This window comes from Nuphar pumila, chromosome 16 (genome assembly GCF_984573655.1).
Source record: "Nuphar pumila chromosome 16, dmNupPumi1.hap1.1, whole genome shotgun sequence".
Classification (NCBI taxonomy): domain Eukaryota; kingdom Viridiplantae; phylum Streptophyta; class Magnoliopsida; order Nymphaeales; family Nymphaeaceae; genus Nuphar; species Nuphar pumila.
Window position 1 is genome coordinate 75,873,030 of NC_143264.1, and position 23,217 is coordinate 75,896,246.

The 23,217-nt window shown below is 37.7% G+C and overlaps 1 protein-coding gene across 4 annotated transcripts in view; it reads right to left on the minus strand.

The window, feature by feature from the left end:
- Positions 1-22,940, minus strand: part of LOC149813663 (uncharacterized) — a 97,950-nt gene extending 75,010 nt beyond the window's left edge. For 2 of the 4 annotated variants that reach the window (XM_089992364.1, XM_089992363.1), the window contains exons 1-2: positions 22,396-22,863; positions 13,945-14,022 (exon numbers count right to left, since the gene is read on the minus strand). In XM_089992364.1, coding sequence (XP_089848490.1) covers positions 13,945-14,022; positions 22,396-22,464 — 147 coding nt within the window. In that variant the 5' untranslated portion in view covers positions 22,465-22,863. Of the gene's footprint in view, positions 1-13,944; positions 14,023-21,903; positions 22,073-22,395 lie in introns of those variants that run through there. The other 2 variants (XM_089992365.1, XM_089992366.1) reach the window with 2 other exon arrangements.
- Between the last annotated feature and the right edge of the window lie 277 nt (positions 22,941-23,217).

A 23,217-nucleotide genomic window follows, 5' to 3' on the forward strand; every position in this document is an offset into this window, starting at 1 on the left:
CCAATTCCCACTCCCATTGCGATCAACGTGAAACTGATTGAAAATGAACCTCAAGATCCTCTGTTATCTCATCTAGAGCAATTCATAAGCCTTGTCAGAGCACCCAGTATCTTACCTTCACATGGCCTGACTTGGTTTATGCCACTAACCAAGTCTCCAGATTTATGTAGTCTGCCTGTCTCAGTCACATGGAAGCAGCTAAAAGGATCCTCTGTCATGTGAAAGGCACGATCAATGATGGGCTTGTTTATAAAAGGTATCCATCTCGGTCTCTCGATGGTTTACCTCTGGTGGTTCTCGCCTCCTCGGATGCGGATTGGGCAAGCTATCCTTCTTTTAGGCAATTTGTCACAGGTTATCTTGTCTTCCTAGGACAACACCTTGTTTCTTGGTCAAGTCGACAACAGAAGACAATTGCACGATCTAGTACCGAGGTGGAGTATCACGCTATGACAGCAGTCACGGCAGAAGTGTTGTGGACTAGGCATTTACTAGCTACTCTTCGTCAAAGAATCTCACAATCTCTTCTCTATTGTGATAATCGAATTGCAATAGCTATTGCCAGTAACCCTGTGCAACATGGTAAAATGAAATATGTTGAGATAGATCAGCACTTTGTCTGTAAAAATGTTGAAAGTAAGGAGATTCGTCTCGAGTTTCTTCGAGGAGAAGATCAAGTAGTCAATCTTTTCACCAAGCCGCTCTCCACTTTGCGCCATTGGTTCCTTAAGAAAAAATTGTCCATGACCCTTCAAAACCCATGTCCATTTTGAGGGAGGTTGTTAGAAATCATGTTCCATTTACTCTTTTATGTATATGATGTAATATTTATTATACCCAAAGGGTATTCTTGTAATTTCTTACATGTATTCCTAATAACATATATTTACAAGAGAGGTGTCCCAGCTAGGGATACGACCCTCTATTTTTCTCCAACACCTTTTTCTTCTTCTAATCTTTGTGTGACAGGGCATGTTGGTCAAAAGAAGTGCAACTTCCACAATAAACACTCTCTCTAAATCAATAAAGACCATGTCCAGATCTTTACTCTTCTTTGTAAACTATTGAATCGTTTGTCTAAGGACCAAACTGTGAAAATATCTCAAAAATGCGATAAGCACAACACCACCAATGTGCACAAATGCACAAGAACACTTAGAACAAATGTACACAAAGGTACAATAAAGAAACTCAAATGCACAAAGGCATACAAAATATAAAGAATTTCATTGAGAAGAATGGAGAACAAAAGCTCCAAGAAATGCATTTTACAATGGGGGAACTCCCCTATTTATAAGAGGAAAAGGAGCCTTGGAGGGGCTCCACTAGCTGTTGGAGCCCCTCCAACGGTTAGAATTCTAACCGTTGGAGAGGCTCAACAGCTAGTGTTGAGCCCTCCAAGTTGACTTTGAGTCAACAAAAAATAAAGACATAAAAAGTGAAAAAGAAAAAAGAAAAGGAAGAAAAGTAAAAATACAAAAAGAATTACAACATATTCATAATTATGAATATGTGCAAAAGGAAGATAAATGACTAAAATACCCTTGCGGGTTTTACAAGAAAAAAAAAGGAAACATATATATTTACATATATATATATATAAAGATAGATACATATACATATATACATCATGTATATATGTATATGTATCTCTCTTTATATATATATATATATGTAAATATTTACATAAAGAGAGATACATTTTAACACCCTCCCTCAAACTTAGGGCACAATGACCGAAAGTTTGCTAAGGAGAAAGTTGAATCTTGGAGAGCAAAGCGCCTTGGTGAAGAAATCTGCCAACTGATATTCTGAAGTTACATAAGGAAGATCGATGACTTTTTGTAGATATGCCTTTCGGACATAATGGCAGTCCATCTCAATATGCTTTGTCCGCTCATGAAACGTGTGATTCTTAGCAATATAGATTGCACTCTTATTATCACAACACAACTTTGTGGTTCTTGAATTGAAATCCCCATGTCTTGCAGCAACTGATGAATCCAGACAATCTCTATAGTTGTAGAAGTCATGGCTCGATATTCTGCTTCGGTGGATGATAGAGACACCTTCTGTTGTTTCTTACATCTCCATGAGATCAGGGATTCACCTAAAAAAATGCAAAAGCCTGTAGTGGAGTGACGATTATTTGGGTCACCTCCCCAATCAGAGTCAGTATATGCAATTAAATTTAACTCAGAAGATGAGGAAAGGAAAACTCCCTTGTTTAAAGTTCCCTTTATGTATCTGACAACTCGGAGAACGGCACTCATATGAACGAATGTAGGAGCATGCTGAAATTGGCTTGCAGTATGCACGGCATGAGAGATGTCCGGCCTTGTGATGCTAAGATACATCAGAGATCCCACAAGTTGCCGGTAGGGGGTAGGATCCTCCAAAGGTTTCCCATCATCGATCTTCATTTTTAATCCCACAATTTCAGGGGTCTCACAGATTTTATCATCAGTAATACCTGATCTGTCAAGAATCTCACATGCAAGTTTAGTTTGAGACAAAAAATAGCCTCTATGAGAGTAGGCTACCTCGATACCAAGAAAGTAAGTCAGATACCCCAGGTCTGACATTTCAAACCTTTCTTTCAAAGTGGTTTTAATGTTTCTGATGCCCTTTATGTCACTACATGTTATCAACATATCATCAACATACAACAGTAAAATCACAATTCCTGCATCAGACTTTTTGACGAACAAAGCAGTGTCAGTGTAGCATGAGAAAAAACCATTTTGAACCATCACATCATTAAATCGATCATACCAAGCCTTAGGGGCTTGTTTTAAACCATAAAGCGCTTTTTACAAACGAAGGACTTTCCCCTTTGGTACGTTCATACCAGGAGGAGCATCCATGTAGACTTCTTCATTAAGGTCCCCATTTAGAAAGGCATTTTTAACATCCATTTGGTAAATATTCAATTTTTTAATAGATGCAATGGTGATCAAACACCTTACAGTAACCATTCGTGCAACAGGAGCAAAGGTTTATTCGTAATCGATGTCGTATTCTTGACTATATCCTTTTGCGACAAGACGGGCTTTATATCTTTCGAGAGTGTCATCACTCTTGGTTTTGACTTTAAAAACTCATCTACATCCTATTGTTTTCTTTCCTTCTGGAAGATATTGAAAAACCCACGTTTTGGCTTTGTTGAGGGCTCTAAGTTTGTTGTCCATGGCATCCCTCCATTATATCATTTCTTTAGCTTCTTTAAAAATTTTAGGTTCTTGATATGAGTGAATGGCACTAAGACATGCCCTATGCTTTGGAGAAAAAGACTCATAAGATATAAATCTAGAAGGATTTTTCCTAGATCTTTCAGTTCTTCGAGAGTTGTTGGAAGATTCACTAAGGTCACTATATTTCTCTATTGCACTTCTAAAAGTGCTTTTATCTCTATGTGTATAGGTAATTGGTTCATTTATCATTTCTTCTTCATCATGAATGGTTTGAGGAATACTTTCACTTATATCATCATTCTCATTTAATTCATCATCGCTAAAAAAATCTTCATTTCTAGATAATAGTTCAAACAAAAAAGAGTAATCGGCATTATCTTCATGAGTTTTGTGTTCTTCAAAACCACTTATGTTTTCTAAAAAGGTTACATTTCTTGAAACGTATAGTTTATCATTTTTAATATCATAACACCTAAAACCTTTTTGGGTTTCCGAATATCCCAAAAATGCACAAGGAATAGCTTTGGGAGATAATTTATCATTTTTATCGGTGAGAACAAAACATTTACAACCAAAAATTCTTAACCTATTGTAATCGGGTTCTTTTTTATACAAGATTTCATATGGAGATATTTGATTCAAGTTTTTGGATGGAAGTCGGTTGATGAGATAAACCGATGCAAGAGCCGCTTCGGCCCAAAATCTTTTTGGAATTTTTTGAGAAATTAGCAAAGTTCTTGTAGTTTCAATTATGTGTATATGTTTTCGTTCGGCCAACCCATTTTGTTGAAGAGTTTTGGGACAAGACCTTTGATGAACAATCCCATTATTTTCAATATAACTTTTGAAATCATTTGAGAGATATTCTCCCCCGGAATCGGTTCTAAGAATTTGTAATTTACTATTGAATTGATTTTGTATTAACATGTGAAAAACCTTAAAAGTAGAGAAAACCTCATGTTTATGTTTGAGGAAGTATATCCAACTATACCTTGAGAAATCATCCACATAAATAACATAATACGAAAAACCTCCCTTAGACACAACGGGTGCCGGTCCCCAAACATCCGAATGCACAATTTCGAAAGGCTTAGTTGAAAACATAGTTCTTTGTCTAAAAGGTAAGCTTCTCATTTTACCAAGAATACAATCATTACAATTGAAATTGTCTTTACATAAGGTTTTAGCAAAATGTAAATACGAAAGCTTGACAATATTTGGATGCCCAATGCGTTTATGCCAAACATTTATATCTTTATGTTGGGCAACATTACAAAAAGAGGTTTTTGGAATTTGAAGAAATTCCATGAGATAAAGATCTCCCTTCCTAGAGCCTTCCCCAATCAACTTCCCGGACCGGCGATCTTGTATCCAACATTTATTTGATGAGAATTTGATATCACACCCATGATCCGATAGTTGAGAGACGGAAAGCAAATTTAAATTTAGTTTTGGTATAAATCTAACTTTTGGAATAGAAAAACCTTGTTTTTCAAAATCACCAATTCCTTTTATTTCAAGAGAAGCCCATCCGCGGTGGAGACAAAAGAGGGTGACAAATTTTTTGAGTATTTAGAAAGTGAAAAAACATTTGGAGTCATATAAAAGGATGCACCCTAGTCTAAGAGCCAAAGAGTCTTACCGGGAGGAGAGAAGGTGGTCATGGCGGCTCCGGAAACGGATCCCTTGAGGAGTGGTTGAAGAGCTTCCATGATTTGATTGAGAGACAAAGTAGCATGATTAGAAGTAGAAGGACCTTCCTCCTTGGTTGGTTGGAAAGTAGTAGACATAGCCACCATCTTCTTCCATTTAGGGCATACCGGTTTAATGTGACCCGGTTCTTTGCAAAAATGGCATATGATCTTACTATAATCTCTTCTTCCATAATGCCCACCATTTTCTCTTCCTCCCTGATTTTTGTTAAAATGAGGGGGTTTATAGGTTTTAACATTATTCCCCGGTCTTGAGACGGCATAAGCACCCTCATTCTCATCTTTAGAGGAAACGGCCAACACACTTAGATTGGTTTTATTCATTCCCAATCTAGTTTCTTCTCCACTTAATTTGGTAAGCACATCTTCCAAAGGAGGGGAAGAGAAAGAAGATAAGAGAGAGGATCTAGTTTGTTCAAACTCGGGTCTAAGCCCATTTAAAAAGTTAAAGAAATGATCATCTTCTAATTGTTTGGCCCTCAATTCAATAGCTTCATCACTCCATTTAGGTTCTTGGAGGGCAAGCTCATCCCAAATAGTGGATAACTCGGCGAAATACTCTCTAACGAACATTTCTCCTTGTTGAAGGGTTAAAGCCTTCTTTTGGAGATAGTATTTATGGGACAAATCTCTTGAAGTATACATTCTTTCAAGATATTCTCATACTTGATATGCCTTTTTGAACTTTAGAATGTTGGCATTAATTTTGGTCTCAACCGAAGAGAAGAACCAATGAGAGTATTTTGTAATTTTTCATTTCCCACTCTTCATGCTTCTTATTGTAATCTTCAAAAGCCTTTTTTCTTTCTTCTCCCTCAAGAACCTTGATCTCCCCTCTCTCAAGGATAGTAATTTTTGGTTCGGGTTCGGGAATAGTTCCTTGAACATATCCCCAAAGACCCTTTCCTTTTATATGGGCCTCCATATTCCCGGCCCATACATGATAATTCGTTCCATTTAATTTGAAGCCAAGAGAGAAGTGAGAATCTATGTCACATGGGTGCGGGTGCGGGTGCGGGTGCGACACGGGTGCGGCGCAATTCCAAAAAATTTGGACACGGGGACTCGGCTATATATATATATATATTAAAAAATATATATTATAAATATATATATATTTTAAATATTATAATTATATATATAACAATAAATTAACACATAAAGATTGTAAATTTTAAAGCAAAAAAAAAGCAATTCTTAACAACACAAACTTACCAAAATATAACACATAAAGAAGCTTGTGAGTGTGATAAACAACAAAACTTATCATAAATCTGCCTCATCGTCTGAATTAGAAGGAAGAACAGGATCGAGGTAGTCCATGTTGAGAGTATGTAAATTATGTTCTCCCTCCAAGTCAAAATCTTCTGGATTTACATCCCAATTCTTGGATGGTCCACAACTGCATCAAAAAATCACTATATTAGTATCTAACTTAAAACTTTGAATACAAATATGAAATATTTAAATACAAACTTTGAATACAAAGAAAAAAAAGTACCTATACTCTTCTTTGGTGCGGCGAGAAATTAATCGTAGATTTGAGTAAACATATACCAAATCCTCTACTCTTTTACTAGTGAGTTTGTTTCTTTTAATGTTGTGAATTTGAGCATATGTACTCCAATTTCTTTCACAACAAGATGATGTAGCAGGTTGGGATAACAACTTCATTGCAAGACGTTGCAGATTTGGTGTCTCTGATCCATATGTTGCCCACCAATTAAGGGGATCTTCCTCGTCCCTTGCCACAAGTGCTGCTAAAGAATCAAATCTTCCAGTAGAAAACTTGCCAAACTCACTATTTACAACCTTAAACATGTGAGGATCATTAAAAACTCTTCCCAAATATATCATTCTATTTCTTGATATCTCAGGATCTTCATTTGGAGAAACACGACCAACACCTGCTGTCAACCATTTTTTTGCATAGTATTTTGGATTGAGAGAGTGTGCCATGCAATGCAAATGTGTATTGCTTTTATCCCATCTTCTCACTAAAACTGAATGTACATGATTGTAAAATTCTGAATCATCAAGTGCAATATCTTTCTTCTCATGTTTAAAAATGATACTTTGAACTTTTTCAATCATATTGTCCCACATTTCATAAATTCTATGAAGCATGGGTACATCTCTGTCAACTTCTCTCAGCATTTCCTAAATAGGCTCTGTAAATTCAACAAAATATGTAATTTTATCCCACCAAAAATCATCACAGATGCATTTTTTGATAGCTTGAGCCTTGACATCATCTTCAGTACGATAAAAATCCCAATCTTGATCAGCCACCATCATCATAAATGCATTCTTGAGTTGCTTAATTCTTTTTATCATAACAATTAGAGAAGCAAAACGAGTTTCAGCAACTTTCAGTAACTTGAGATCAGAATGCCTATTAAATATAGAAAGGGCATGATGATGGTTTACAACAAAATTTCTAATATTTCGAACATCATGCTCTATTTCCTCAATCCATAAGCACATTTCATGTGCATGTGCATCATCTTTTGATGGATTGCATATACTCTTAAGTGCCAAATTTAAACTGTGTGCTGCACAAGAAGTCCAAAAAATATGTGAATATGTATCTTCACTTGCCAAATTCATTCCTGCACGACTGCAAACTGGAGCATTGTCAGTAATGATTTACACCACACTTTCTTCACCCACTTCTTTTATCACTTCAACAAATAATCTCTTTAAATATCCAGCATCTTTATACTCTCCAGATGCATCAACAGTCTTCAAAAAGATTGGCCCATTTAGTGAGTAAGCAATGAAGTTTATCAGTGGTCGCCTTTGTATATCAGTCCACCCATCAGAAACAATCGACACTCCATGTCGTTTCCATGCAAATTTTTGAGTCTCTAGCAAGTCTTCAATTCTATTTTTTTCCTCTGCAAGAATGATTGTTCTTAGTTTTTCTGAACTAGGAGGCACATGACCACTCAAATTGCAATTAGCCAAAGATGTAATCATATCTTTCCAGTATGGACTTCTAGCTACATTAAAAGGAATTGAGCTTGAGTAAAAGAATCGACCAATCTTTTTATCAATTTCTGCTCTTGCCATGTTTTTGAATGACGCTTGTATTGTTTTATTGCTTTCCATCTTTCTTTTCTTTAAAAGCTCTTCTTGTGTATCACTAGCAGTAGGAAAAGACAAATTAATCGAATCGCTTTTCATCTCTGCAATTTTCTTCTTTTCAGCTTCCTCTTGTTCTTTTTTTAATTGCTTTAACATGTCTTTGTCAACCCCAGAACATGCCCTAATTCCTTGACCACGAATATGCAAAAGATGTGCTTTCACACGCGTATAAGAACCTGTGAAAACAGTCTTACATAGATTACAATGAAACTGCACATTCCCACCACCACCACTACTAGCTTTTATCCCTTTTGTCACAAGCCTCCAAAGTGGTTGAGAAACATCTAATTCAGGGTTAGAACTTGAACCAAATGTATTGACACTACCGCTAGAACTCGCCATTATATCTGAAAAGTGAAAACTGAAAAGAAAATAATTAAATAAGTAAATAAAATAAAGTTAATAAAACAGGGAATATTGGAGGAGCCGAGCCCCTCTTCTGCGAGCAGAGGGTGCAGGGAGGGGGGCCGAGCCCCTCCTCTGCGAGCAGAGGGTGCAGGGAGGGGCCGAGCCCCTCCCCTGCGAGCAGAGGGTGCAGGGAGGGGGGCCGAGCCCCTCTTCTGCGTGCAAAGGGTGCAGGGAGGGGGGCTGAGCCCCTCCTCTGCGAGCAGAGGGTGCAGGGAGGGGCCGAGCCCCTCCCCTGCGAGCAGAGGGTGCAAGGAGGGGGGCCGAGCCCCTCCCCTGCGAGCAAAGGGTGCAGGGAGGGGGGGCGAGCCCCTCCCCTGCGAGCAGAGGGTGCAGGGAGGGGGGCGAGCCCCTCCTCTGCGAGCAGAGGGTACAGGGAGGGGGGCCGAGCCCCTCCCCTGCGAGCAGAGGGTGCAGGGAGGGGGGCCAAGCCCCTCTGCGAGCAGAGGGTGCAGGGAGGGGCCGAGCCCCTCCCCTGCGAGCAGAGGGTGCAGGGAGGGGGGCCGAGCCCCTCCCCTGCGTGCAAAGGGTGCAGGGAGGGGGGCCGAGCCCCTCCCCTGCGTGCAAAGGGTGCAGGGAGGGGGGCCGAGCCCCTCTTATGCGTGCAAAGGGTGCAGGGAGGGGGGCCGAGCCCCTCCTCTGCGAGCAGAGGGTGCAGGGAGGGGTCGAGCCCCTCCCCTGCGAGCAGAGGGTGCAGGGAGGGGCCGAGCCCCTCCCCTGCGAGCAGAGGGTGCAGGGAGGGAGGCTACGAGCAGGGTCGACATACCTGACGGAGGGGGAGACGGTGGTTGCCTGTCGCCGGAGTTCGGATCGTCGGCGTGGTTGCAGGAGAAAGCTGCAGAGGTTGAGGGGGAGAGGCAAAATCGAGAAGGTAAGCCCCTCTCCCTGTCGATAAACCCCTTTTAGGGTTCGGCTGCCAAAAAAATTTGGATCTGGGTCGGGTTTGGAACCGACCCGACTCGGATCCAAAACAAAATTTAAAACTCAAACTGGACAATTTTGGACTCGGTCAAAGTTGACCGAGTCCAAAATGTGGTCGGACTCGGCCCGAACTCGTTGACCGAGTCCGACTCGGAGTTGACCGAGTCCGACTCGGAGTTGACCGAGTCTGACTCGGAGTTGACCGAGTCCGGGCCGAGTCCAAAGCCGCACCCGAGTCCGTGCGTGTCGACGCGGGTGCGGCAACCCTTTAGCCGAGTCCGTGTGACATAGGTGAGAATCCTTTTCGCCCATTAGAGAGGATACAAAGAGAAATAAATGCGTACCACAATGCGAAATGAGTCCCTTCTTGATGTAGGAAGCTTCTAAAATATAGAATGAAGAGCCGAGTCTTCACTCCAACCACCACAACTTAATGGCATGCTTTACGAGGTACTCCAACGAAGAGAGAAAACAGCACGATCTTCTTTTCCTTTAAGCCTAGCTCTGATACCATGTGAAAATATCTCAAAAATGAGATAAAGTGTGTGATAAGCACAACACCACCAATGTGCACAAATGCACAAGAACACTTAGAACAAATGTACACAAAGGTACAATAAAGAAACTCAAATGCACAAAGGCATACAAAATATAAAGAATTTTATTGAGAAGAATGGAGAACAAAAGCTCCAAGAAGTGCATTTTACAAAGGGGGAACTCCCCTATTTATAAGAGGAAAAGGAGCCTTGGAGGGGCTCCACTAGCTGTTGGAGCCCCTCCAACGGTTAGAATTCTAACCGTTGGAGAGGCTCAACAGCTAGTGTTGAGCCCTCCAAGTTGACTTTGAGTAAAAAAAAAATAAAGACATAAAAAGTGAAAAAGAAAAAAGAAAAGGAAGAAAAGTAAAAATACAAAAAGAATTACAACATACTCATAATCATGAATATGCGCAAAAGGAAGATAAATGACTAAAATACCCTTGCAGGTTTTACAAGAAAAAAAAGGAAACATATATATTTACATATATATATATAAAGATAGATACATATACATATATACATCATGTATATATGTATATATGTATATGTATCTCTCTTTATATATATATATATATATATATATATATATATATATATATATATATATATATATGTAAATATTTACATAAAGAGAGATACATTTTAACACAAACTACCTTTCCTCATTCATATAGCATTTTTTTATAAACACAAAATGGATAAATTCCTGAACTGTTTTATCCCTATCGCATTGTGATCCAAATTTTGATGAGCAAAACACCAAACCTAATGCTTTGTTTTTCAACATCTTCTCTATCGCAATTTCTACTTCATATTAATTCAATTAATCATACTCTTGTTAGGTTATCCCCCCCCCCCTTGTACTTCATTTTTTTATTCTTTATTTAACAAGTTACAAAATTATTTTGCTCCACCTATCCTTAATTTGATCATCTTTAACTAAAATATTTCTATATTCATTTTTAACATGCTTCAACTGGTGTAAATATTTACTTTTCCTCCTTATTCTTGGCTAAATTATATACTTGCAACATATGTGGCCTTACATTCTTTTCTGTTTGCAGTTTTTTTGGCTATCTTATATTTGTCTAAATCTAGTCTATCATACTTTTTGTCTTTTGTCTTCATTATAAAAAGAAAATAAAAAACTCCTCATTTGAAATGTGAGGCACACTGATATGGTGTGGGCCCCATGCCAAGATCCAAGCACATTCAAACGTCAAATCTCAAATCCCTTCATTTTAGGGATTTCTGATCCCTGAAATAAAGGGGGAGAGGGAGAGATACTTGGATCTCTTGTCCAAGAAAATCTGGGAGATTCAGATGCAGCACAATTGACTTTTGAGCTTCTTCCCTCTATACCATCAAATTTCTCTATGCAAATGAGCCTTATTTTTTTATTCCTCAATACCTGTTTAGCAACTTGGTTTATCATGCATCATTTGCCTCACAATTTGACATGAATCTGCCATCTAATCTCACTCCCCTTGTTTTAATTTCATTTTGACTTTGTCTACGGTATCACCTTTAAGGTTTCACCACCTAAATCATGGGTTTATCTTGATACCTCTTCTTATTATCTAATTATTTATGCACACAAACACTCCCCTAGCATGACCTTACAACTGTTACGAAAAACAATCTGTATAGATAGTTAGATATGCTATCGTATGTCATAAAGGCGTTCATCTTTTGAAAGTATCCATTTGCTTTCCCAAATCAAACGCAATACAAAGTCAAGAATCATTTTCAATGTGTTTATTGTCTATATCTTCGACTTAGTCCTGCTTGAGGTACATAAAGTCACAAAAGCTAATAACAGTAAAGTCTCCTTATCTAAGATAATTTTGATCTAGTAATCCTATCACTCATTCCATGTATCTCGACGACCTTATCATGTAAAAGTAAAACATTAAAAAACTATGATCCCTACTTCATTTGTTGAATTATTTATTTCTATGTACCACAACATAAACCCAAACTTACGTTAAATTTGAACCGCAAAAATGAACAAAAGAAAAATAAGAAGTGTCTAGGAGAATTCTAATGATGCCTAAAATTTTAAATGATCTGAATGACATGTTTTAGGACCCATGATAAAACCATCGAGCTTGTTTATACTATTGGATTCCTTGTATTATTATTTTGAACTATCTATTTTTGCATGTGTTTTCTACAAAGGTTACATGTCTTCGCACATGCTGACTGAGTTCCAGATGGAACATCGAATTACCAATCAATATCTAACAACAAAGACCGATGCTTGGTGGGAAATTCCCAATCTTAAGAGAAGATTGCTTATGCCATTTACCAAGATCATAGTCACAATATATGTCATTAAAGATCATAAACTATGTTGTACTTGACAAGAGTATTCCAATAGTAAACTTGGCTAAACTATTAAGTTGACTATTTAGTAGTTATTTGATATCAATTGTTGTAGAAGGGAATCAGTCATTTTGGGTTTTAATATGAAAACACTTAGCTACACAAAGTGGTTAGGTCTATAAGTGTCTCAAGCATATCAACAGGTAGAATGCTATCATAATCTAGTATCAATCTTATTAAGTGTTGAGTGCTCCTTGAATATGAATCTCAAAAGCATTTGTTTTCTTCACGGGCAGACAACATAGGGGTTTGGACCAGGGTGGGCAGTGCCCACCCTGACACTTACTGCATATCAAAAAATACTTTTTGCCATTAGATCAGAAGCGTGAATGGGTGTGGTTACATTGGTCAGTCGGAGGTACTTTGTTATCTTATATCTCAAGTTAAAACATTTTTAATGGCAATATTTGAAATATGTTAAGGATCTGATATATCATGTTTAAAAAACCCAAACCTAAATCCATATCCGATTGGATAAAACCGTAATCCACCTCATTTCTTGAACAGATTTAGAACTTTTACCAAACCCAACTAAAGTCACTCAATGGGTTCGGGTCAGTCAGATATCCAACTTGACCCCATACCATTTTACATCCCCTAGCGTTTGTGCCCACCCTAGTTTAGATTCCTAGCCTGCCCCTAGTTTTCCCTCTTCATATAACTTCTAACAACTATCACTGAAGTGTGCAACCTATAGTGAGTATACCCTCTTCCTACAAAAAAAAAGAATCAACAAGCTGGCCCTTTTTTCTTATAAAAATTTTCACTGTCGCCTTCAAAAATGATTTTATAGCTGCTAAGGTTCTTAACAAACAAACAAAAAAAGAAACCTACACCCTCAAACATTTCTCTCGACCTAAATTTTGCATGCTTTTATGGGAGTTAGCACCTTACTACAAGAGATTATAAAAAATGAATAAGAATGAAATGCATGAAGAATCACACAAAATGTAAAACTAAGAAGTTTTGCTGTCCAAAAAACAAGCTTGAGGGAAGCCGGTTTGCAGGTTTCTCCATTGGGAAGTAAGCTCTCAATAATTACTGTACACTTGCAATATCATTGCATAATCCATGAGGCACTGAAGTGATGAAAAAGAATAAAATGAGTGCTTGGTACAGCAGGCCCAACCACAATGTTAGGTACGAAATCAAATAATAAAAAGGTTCACAAGAATAGAGGTTATACCATATGTATCCTTGAAATGGCAAATCACCTTTTGGCCTCCCTACTCTAGCTGGTTTCGAGAACAATTTACCAATCCAACTTTTGCATGTGAAACCATTTTATTATTACCTTAATCAGTTCATGGATCTGTTAGATCTATATTTTTGGTCATGATATATGAAGGTCCATGCAACATAAGAAAGGGAAAAAAATGCATGAAACTGCAGAGAAGCTATCATACATGTGAGGCCAATATGAAAGTCCAAGAGCAGATATCAGTTAGCTACAGTAAAAATAGCTCACCCAACACCATACAGATTTTACAGCAGAGCCCTTATGAGTTATGACACAAATACATAGCATACTAACATGCAGTTCTCTATGAATCAGATTTTATGTTTACGACAGCTTGCCAAGGATGAAGTGGCAATACCCCAACAATGTTCTACCGTATCAGTAAGAAGCCTCACCTTACTTGTTTCAACGTCAAGGTCTAACTCATCCACAGGTCCTTGTATGTGATAAATTCCCTGTAATACTGGAGTGAACTGAAAAGCAGATGAAACACCATGTAACTACCCTTTCATCACATAGAATGAACATAATTAAAGATTAACAGAATTAGCCCGTTATAACAAGTGCAGCTGTCAAACATATTCAGAATGAATACAACTAGAAAGAAAAAAGGAAGGATAAAATAATTTAGTCATGCAACAGCATAAATGCTCAATAATAGTGGGGCATGAAAGAAGTGCCGAAATATCATAGCTAATAATTAGAAGCACAATCTAGATGTTTTGATCTTTTCACACAGCCTGTAGTACCGAATATGAAACATTAATGAACTATGGCATGCATAATTTATCTAAAACTGACACTGTAAACAAAGTATAAACAAGAAAAAAAATTTACTATCCGAAGTTACAAAAGACTTTATAGATGCTTAAGAAATTAATTCTGGAACATAATAGCCAAATATCAGCCTCATTCATGACTTCCCCTTTTAAATGCTTATTATCAGTTCTTGTTGATAAGAGATGCCCACAAAGAAATAGCAAATGCTTCAAGATATGAAAAATACATGATAACTTAGTTATATGCCATAACTGACACCAATATACTCAGAACACAGTTTTGATAGAGAAGAGGTCAATTAGTAATCAGTATAGGTGAGCAAGGCAGTCAAAGTTAATCTAAATGTACACTTAAAGGCCCAATGAAATAAAATTCTATAATTTTGGAGTCAAGCTTAACTCCCAAAATGGTCACCTTTCCACTCATGTGCATCATCTAGAACTCAAGATACTACCATCTTCAAACAGGTAGCAAAAGCATGCAGTGGACAAGATTAGATCAACTTCAAATAATGATGTACATGCTGTAGACACCAAAACACCATTCCAAAAAAGATCACACTGGCTGTATACAAGATACCACATGTAAACTTTACCATAAAACAAAAAAAACAAAAAGCCAATCCAAATGAAAGGCATGTTCTTGACTTGAATGTCCTGTTTTATTTCCATGGAATTTTTTCTTCACGCTTCTCTGGGAAAGGGGTGGGGAAAAGGAAGAGACCATCATTCCACCATGATTGTCATCTTAAAATGGCACCTATTCACCACTCTTGCTACTAGACAACGACAATCAGTACAGAAATTTGCACTCTTCTAGAAAAGCACAAGCAAATGCATGTGAGAAGGCACTATAAGCATCTTTTTACATGCATATTGAATGAGGTAATAACAAACTTTCAGGCCCTTTTTTTCACTTTCTTTTCTTAAACACAAGTAACATAAGTCGCACTGATAAAAGGAAACAGATACAGGATAAAGGTGAGAAGTCACTCTCTTACTAAAACAGGCATAAAATTTATGTCAAAAGCATTCAATCCCAAGCCTGATAAGAGAGGACCATTGTGAAATGGCGTCCTCTTGATACCAGGAGGCTGATGCTTCACACTCCTTAATATCTCTTTGGATATGAACATGAATGACACAATGGGACCATGTTTTTCTGACTGGTTGCCACCATGTATATTTAGCTTATCATGGTCCTCACTTATCGTGTATGTTACACGCATGGGTCAACTATAGGTTTGACATACACCACATTTAAGTAAAATCTCAGATCAGCTCACATCCAAAGGGCATATCTTGTTCTATTCATGACATACCTCATTTAGGGAAAATGAGGAACAAATTATGAGATTCAATGAACTCCTCAATACATATCAACTGCATGCACAAGTTATATTGATTGAAAAGAAAAAAAAAGCTTTCACAATTATGGTTCCTGATCCGGATCATCTCCTAACATTTTGAATGAGTTCATCACACTTACACCTCTAAAAAATGAATGACCAACATCCACTACTTGACACACTAACCATGTCAAAGTCAGTGACTAGACACCTAGTTACCCTATGCAGAGAACCAATGTGTTTCACATCCCTGGACCTAAAAGAGCCAAAAAATGCCGATTAGCCCCCGCCTAGGCTAACTAAGCACCGACTAGTCCTCACTTAAAAAGGGACACACTTGTCCCCTTTTTTCGCCATACATACATACATACATATACTCTTATTTTCATACATATATATCTGAAAATAACATTCGAGTATACATACACTTTGTTTAAACATACTTCATATATATTCTATTGAATTTTATGCAATTATATTTTCTTACAAATATAATTGCATAACTAATGACGGTATATACTTGTTTTACATAGATATAAGCGCAAAATGCAAAATCTGACCTTTGGATCATGTTTAAGATGTTCTATTTACTATGTTCATGTGTTAGAGTTGACTGAAATATGATGTTTTCTATCATTTCTGAAACCACCCTTATTTTCATGAATTGTGAGACGTTGATTTCCACTGTCTAGAAAATAGGATCTTATGATGTCTTGGACAAGATAAAACCTTCTAACATAATAAATAAATCATGTTAAACACACCTGACACCTGTACGATTAGATCTACCATTTGGTGGATAGATCCATACAAACAAGAGTGTGTACCATGGTATGGTATCATGGTACAGAACTACCTTATATTTTCCCATAAATATAATCTGGTTTATATATATATATACTCTTTTGTTTAGACATATATATATATATATATATATGAAAAGAAAATTTGAGTATATATACACTTTGTTTATACATACATACATGCATACATACAAGCATTCATATATATTCTATTGAATTTTATGAACTTCATGCAATTATATATTAAAATAAATTGTCATATGGACCCAAGCAACTGTCTTTAATAGAATTAGACATGGAAACTATAGTTCATTTCCAGCACTAACCTGCCCAATTACAACTAATTCATCTATTCTCAAAGTATTCCAAATCAAAATATACAAATACATTACTTTCCTCTTAAACGGCAAAGCTTCAAGCTTTCTGAAAAATTTCCAAGCACATGCAATTTGAGCTGCCAAAAGACTAACACTTTCATGATCATACAAGTTCTTGATTTAGACAACTTGAAGAAAAATCATCTTAGAGTTTAATGTACCTCAACTCACAAAACAACCAATCTATGACTTTACCGTGCAATAAAGGATCAATCAATGAAATTTACAACCTCAATACTATAATACATAACAGAAAAGGCCAACTTAAAACAAGATGGAAGTGAGATGACACTTATATGGATCCAAACCACGATCTTGCAGAGTTAGTGATGCAGAGCATCCTAAGGATCCGAGCTTTGAAGACGAATTGGATCCAAATCCAATTCTCAAGATCCGATCCAGGATGCGATCTGTGGCAGATCCAATCATGCAGGGCCATCTAGGTCCAATTGGATCTCCACATATCCAGATCCATTTTGAATATCATGTTTCAATTTCTAGGATATTTTGTTTTCTCAGAAATTGTATTTCTATGTTTGATTCCATTTTGTATGTCTGGAATCATTTATGCTTTTTTTATGTATTTTATTTTATGTAATTTTTATTTTTTTTTTTAGGTGCCGAATTCTACGGATCCGGGTAGTTCTAGTGCCCTGTAGGATTGTTTTGCGGCACTAGAGGGTGTATGGGGTACTCAGGGTAGTTTTCTTTTTTTTATTTAAAAAAACCCAATATCGTGAAGGGTTTTTGGAGCAAAAACATCATTTGGATCTTAGATCTTATCCAAGATCCAATTTAACCCAAACCCTAATTGGCACCACTTTAGGTTGGACACATATAACCCCTTTTTGAATCAGTTTGACCGTAGGAGGTCAAAATGAGATGTTGGAGAAGCAACGATAGCCATTTTTTAAAGGAGCCCATGCATTGGGCAAGTGGGCGGCGACTTGGGGAAGTCCATCTCCCTTTGTGCATGATTGGAGCAAATGGGCGACAGCATTATGACACCTTTTTGAGGGCTTAAGAGCCTCATGGTGGTCGACCATGGGCTGGTGGCTTTTGTTTTGAGAAAAAAAAAAGAATTCGAAAATGGAGTGGATAAGAGAGATTTGAAGGCTGAAGATAGTCCCAGTATTTTTGTTGTATCTCCCTAGATACTGGTCCAAATTACATTTGAAAAGCTAAGATCCTGCTCTACAAGTTTGGTTTTTACCACTTGGCTTGATTTGGCTCGGTTAAGCCGGTAAAGTCCATGAGAATTTACCTACCGAAGGCATCCAAGATTTTTGTGAGGAGAGTGAGCTTTTGAGAAGTCATTCTCGTGGTGGTTGTAACAACATTGGTTCGTGGTTGCTGACCTTCAAGGTGTTTATTCAAGATTGTTCGTGGTTCAATATTGGCGCCAGTTGCTTCCCACCGACGGCCATTGTCATCTTCAAGCCGGATATTCGTTGGTTCATCGTTCTTGCTTGTTAATTTTCTCGCATGAGTCTTATTGCTCAATACATTTGCTTGTAAGTGTGACCAGTTTATTGTAGATTTTGAATGCATGACTAGGAAGAATTTATGTTAAAAACTTGGTTGCTTGTTCAAAATATTTCCTGGATCGTTACGTGTGTTTGGAATTCGTTTGCTAAGAGAGAAACTCGTGAAACGCTGACTTGGGTTATCAGAGACTTCCCCAAAGAAACGATCATATCGACCTCGATACGGATCCGTTTTGGACGTTCTTTAGCTTCCCAAAAAGCTAAGATGATTGTCACCAACTTTGTAGTTGAACCCATCTCGTGATTCATCCGTCTACTCCCCTAAAATTTGTTGTCAAGGTGTCGGACTGACGAAAGTCCACTGTTACATTTTTGTTACATAACCATTCTAGTAGTGTTCGGTATATTTCAGTTATATGGAGATTCCCTGCATGAAATTTCAAATTTTTTTATTCTGTGGAAAGCTAGAATCTAGATATACATCTTTCATGTTTTGAGTTTTAATTGAATCGTTATCTTTGTTCATTAAAAATATCAATCTCTCTGCTAATGTCGTATATTTGAAGTGTTAATATCTCATATCATTTCGTAAATTCAAAATTTTGTAGAGGATTGTAGACAACTCAAAAAATTCCGATTCTTAGTGTTTTGAAAAGGTCTAGATCTAACCTTCGTTTTGTTAGTTGTGAGTTTTCACAAACTCCAGCGTTTGAGGGGTCGAAAATCCCTTTCAACAGTCTGTCCGTGGAATCCAATAGTCTGTCTTGCACTTGTTTATCAGTCTCGGTTCCGAGTCCGTGGAACGGACATTGCTGCTCCAAATCTGGTGTTTCCGGATTCGTTGAAAAGTTGTGTGAGTCGCACACAACTTTCATTTGGACCGCCTCTGTCGAAACAGAGTGCACAGGTCCCAAAAATCTGTTTTTCAGAGTTCTGTTCAGACTCTGCATCGTATAAGCTTCCGTGTGCATTTGGATCTGTTTGGATTCTGGATCGTGGATCGGTGTGTATCGAGTCCACACCATACCATTGCATGATTTTTGTATCAGAGCGAGGGTTGCCGGATTTCTCAATCCGACACGATCCCTGGCGTAGTGGGAAGGTCATTTTTTTTTAGGATTCATGTGCCATGTCTGGGCAAACCGAATATAGGAGTCGAAGTGAGTATATCCCTAAAAAGAAAATTCGTGACCTTAGGGATGGAACTCAAACCTTACAGCGTCAGATCGATGATCTTTGTCATAAAATAGAAGATTTTACCAAGGAGCAGGAGAAGACATTCGAGCGAAGTCAACACATTTCTCGAGGAATGCGTAGAACACTTCCTTATGACTCTGATGTCAAATTTGAGTCAGAATGGGATAAGAAAACAAGGTTTTTGCAAAGTCAATTGCTCGTTGAAAAAACTCGGATGGCAAAGATAAAATCTAGACTTTGTGAACTGGAGTTAGAGGAAGATCGTCGTCACAGACCTGATCTGCTCCAATCTTGGAGATCTGATTTCATTCGTGGGTCTGACCCACATCAGTATTCGTCTTCGTGTAAACAGAGGGATCCGCCGAGAAGATCCAATTGGGAGTCTCGTATTCCAAATCTGACATCCCATTATGTGAATTCTTTGCGTAGAGAATCGAGGCAGTGCCCTCGTATGCCCGCCTCATCTTTTAGTCCCCGACCCAACCTCACCTCATTCAAGAATATTAATGCTGGAGTTTGGTTAAAGGAAACCTCGTATGTGAGTTGCGAGGATGAAGACAATTTTGTTTCTTATGACTTAGAATCTCCGAAAATTCAAAAGGTCATAGCTGGCAATTTTAAAATTGATTTGGATCGCGAAAAAGAGTCTCAGTGTGATGAAATCAGTCACACTCATATCATTGCCATATAGGATTCTCTTAAGGAGCATTTTCGTGAAATTGTAGGTGACCCTATATTCGATGAGGAGAATGAAGAATAATCTATCCTCGATATAGCGTTTGATGCGTTGTTCGATGAAATTGATGAAATCGAGAAGGAACCCTCACTTGAAATTGAGGATGTTCCTATGTATGGATTTATTACTGAACCAGTGTTAGAAACGATGTATGAAGAGATGCCCCACATCTCATCATTTTGGAAAATAAAACCTCTAGAAGATCAATCCTATGTGAGTCTTGACGATCCGATCTACGAGAAATTTTATGAGCCTATAGAAGATATGATTTTACCTCGAGATGTGTTTGACATGATTGTCAACATTGATCTGTCAAGTCTCATTAGTAAATTCATCTTCGATAAAAATGTCAAAAAAAATCGATCGAGATGTGTGATATGGAGCTTTTAGGAATTAAAAATTTAGAAGCTCAAAATGAAATGTCTCTTGTTGACTTGTTCGAAAATTATAAGACAAATACATTGAAAATGGCAAACATGAAAACTCTAAAAAAAAAAATTGACCATCAGGATTTTGTTGATAATCGTACTTCTGTATCTTTGATAAATTCATATAGTAATTTTGCTCTATTATTATATTGTGTTGCTTATTTTCAAAATGAATTGTCTTATGATTGCAAAACTCTGTGTGCGAAGTTTGATATTGTGATTAGCATGATACATAGACAATTTTTCTCTGTGACTGATCTGAATTTTGTTGCAATCGTTAGAGCCCTGATACATGGTCAAATTATTAAATATCAAGTCCTGAAAAATTTTATGTTTCAATCTAATTCGTCTGAATTAGATTGTGCAAGGAATGTTAATTTGCATGTTTTTAGTCAAACCATAAATATTTGTGAGAATCTATGTGAATATTTGAGTAAAAACCCAAGTATGTTTGCCTTGCATGATAAAAACATTAATGTGTTAATATTTGATAGCAATTTACAATATTTGTCGAGCATGCATACTGGTTTAAGTATATATCTGATGTTGTTTACATTGCATAGTACATTTATTTTTTCTGTGGACAGACTCTACGTTGATTTTATTTTTAATCTTTGCAGGGATTATGGAGCTTCGCATGAAAAGAACAAGGCTCCGAGGACGAAGCCTTTCGACCCAGGAGAGAATGATGCAGAGCATCCTAAAGATCTGAGCTTTGAAGACGAATTGGATCCAAATCCAATTCCCAAGATCTGATCCAGGATGCGATATGTGGCAGATCCAATCATGCAAGACCATCTAGGTCCAATTGGATCTCCACATATCCAGATCCATTTTGAATATCATGTTTCAAATTCTAGGATATTTTGTTTTCTCATCAATTGTATTTCTATGTTTGATTTCATTTTGTATGTCTCGAATCATTTATGCTTTTTTTATGTATTTTATTTTATGTAATTTTTATTTTTATTTTTAGGTGCCGGATTCTACATTGGACAACACCAACAAATAAAAGTGTACAACCCAACAAGTTGAACATCGTGCCTGCCCCCAACAAAATAAGAATGTCCCATGAGAAATAGAAAAAAAAACATGAATTTAAATTGCATACTAGTTCAAATATAAGCTGAAAATCCCCAAAGCATGCCGAAATTAATTAACCAAAAGGAAAAACTTTGCTTATACAGGGAATCCATACCACCATAGAAACGCCATCCTTCTTTTAGCTAGCTTAATTAATAACGCCATCCTTCTTTAGCTAGCTTAATTAATCTCTCAATCACGAAAACGTGCTAATCTTCCACTTCCACCGGACGGATCATTCTGAATTACACTTCTAACTAACTCAGTATCGATAACAGAAACAACCGAAATCATCAAGAAAGAAGGAAAAGAAAAAACATAACAGCAGAATCAAACGCCCCCCACCCCTCAAACAAAATACCCGCTCAATAGGATCACTAGAAAAAGATCGAACAGAAACAATCAGAAACACCACAAAAAATCACGCCAAACACCAATTAAGCAACAGAAAAAAGAACGATCTTTATCATAATCCCACACTCAATAGAGCAATGAATCGAAGATCAGCCACCAAAAACTCAAAATTTGCAGCCGAATTCGATGAGAACCGTGAAAAGAAATTGACAAAAGCCGAATTTGCATCGCAGAGAGTGTTTTCCGAGTTCACCTTCGATTTCGAGATCTTCGGGGCGATCCTGTACAACTCTTCCAAGGCCCGCTGCTTCCTCCCTGCCATCCGAGATCAACGAGAACGCAAGAAACAGATTATGGCACCACTTCTTCCCAATATTCTTCGATCGGCATCGGCGTCAAATAGCGGAAGCGAGGGCAAAAGGGCGATCGAGGATCGGGCGTGCGAATTAAGGCACCGACGCAATGGCCACAAAAATGGATGAGTTGGGCTACGTAGGAGGGGGGGGGGGGGGGGGGGAATTCTAGTGTGTTGGAGCTGGGAACGGCGTCGACAATGGGACAAAGGGGGAGGGACGCATCAGGAAGCGAAATTGCGGGAAGATCGGGCTGAGATTTTTAGGGTTTCGGGATACCATCCGAGATGAGAAAAATTCGAAGGGGTGAGGATTGGAAAGGGCAAAAGGAGACAGGAAGAAGACTCTCTCTCTCTCTCTCTCTCTCGTTGGCTGAAGGGTTTACTTTAGTTTTTACTTTCTCGGAAGGCTTAAAGACGACCAGATTATGTCATTAATCTCCCTCTCTCTCTCTCTCTTGCGGGCTGAAGGGTTTTAACTTTAGTTTTTACCTTCTCGGAAGGCTTAAGAACGACCAGATTATGTCATTACATCTCTCTCTCTCTCTCCTGATGGACTACAAGTTTACAAATTATAAAGTAATTTGTAGAAAAACCGTCAGCTTTTTACAAAAACCACCAAATTTAAGCCATGTCACAATGATACCGGTCACCCATATTTATATTTTCTGAAAAATAGGATAAGGAGACAGTTTTTAATGAAATATGTCGAATTTTTAATAA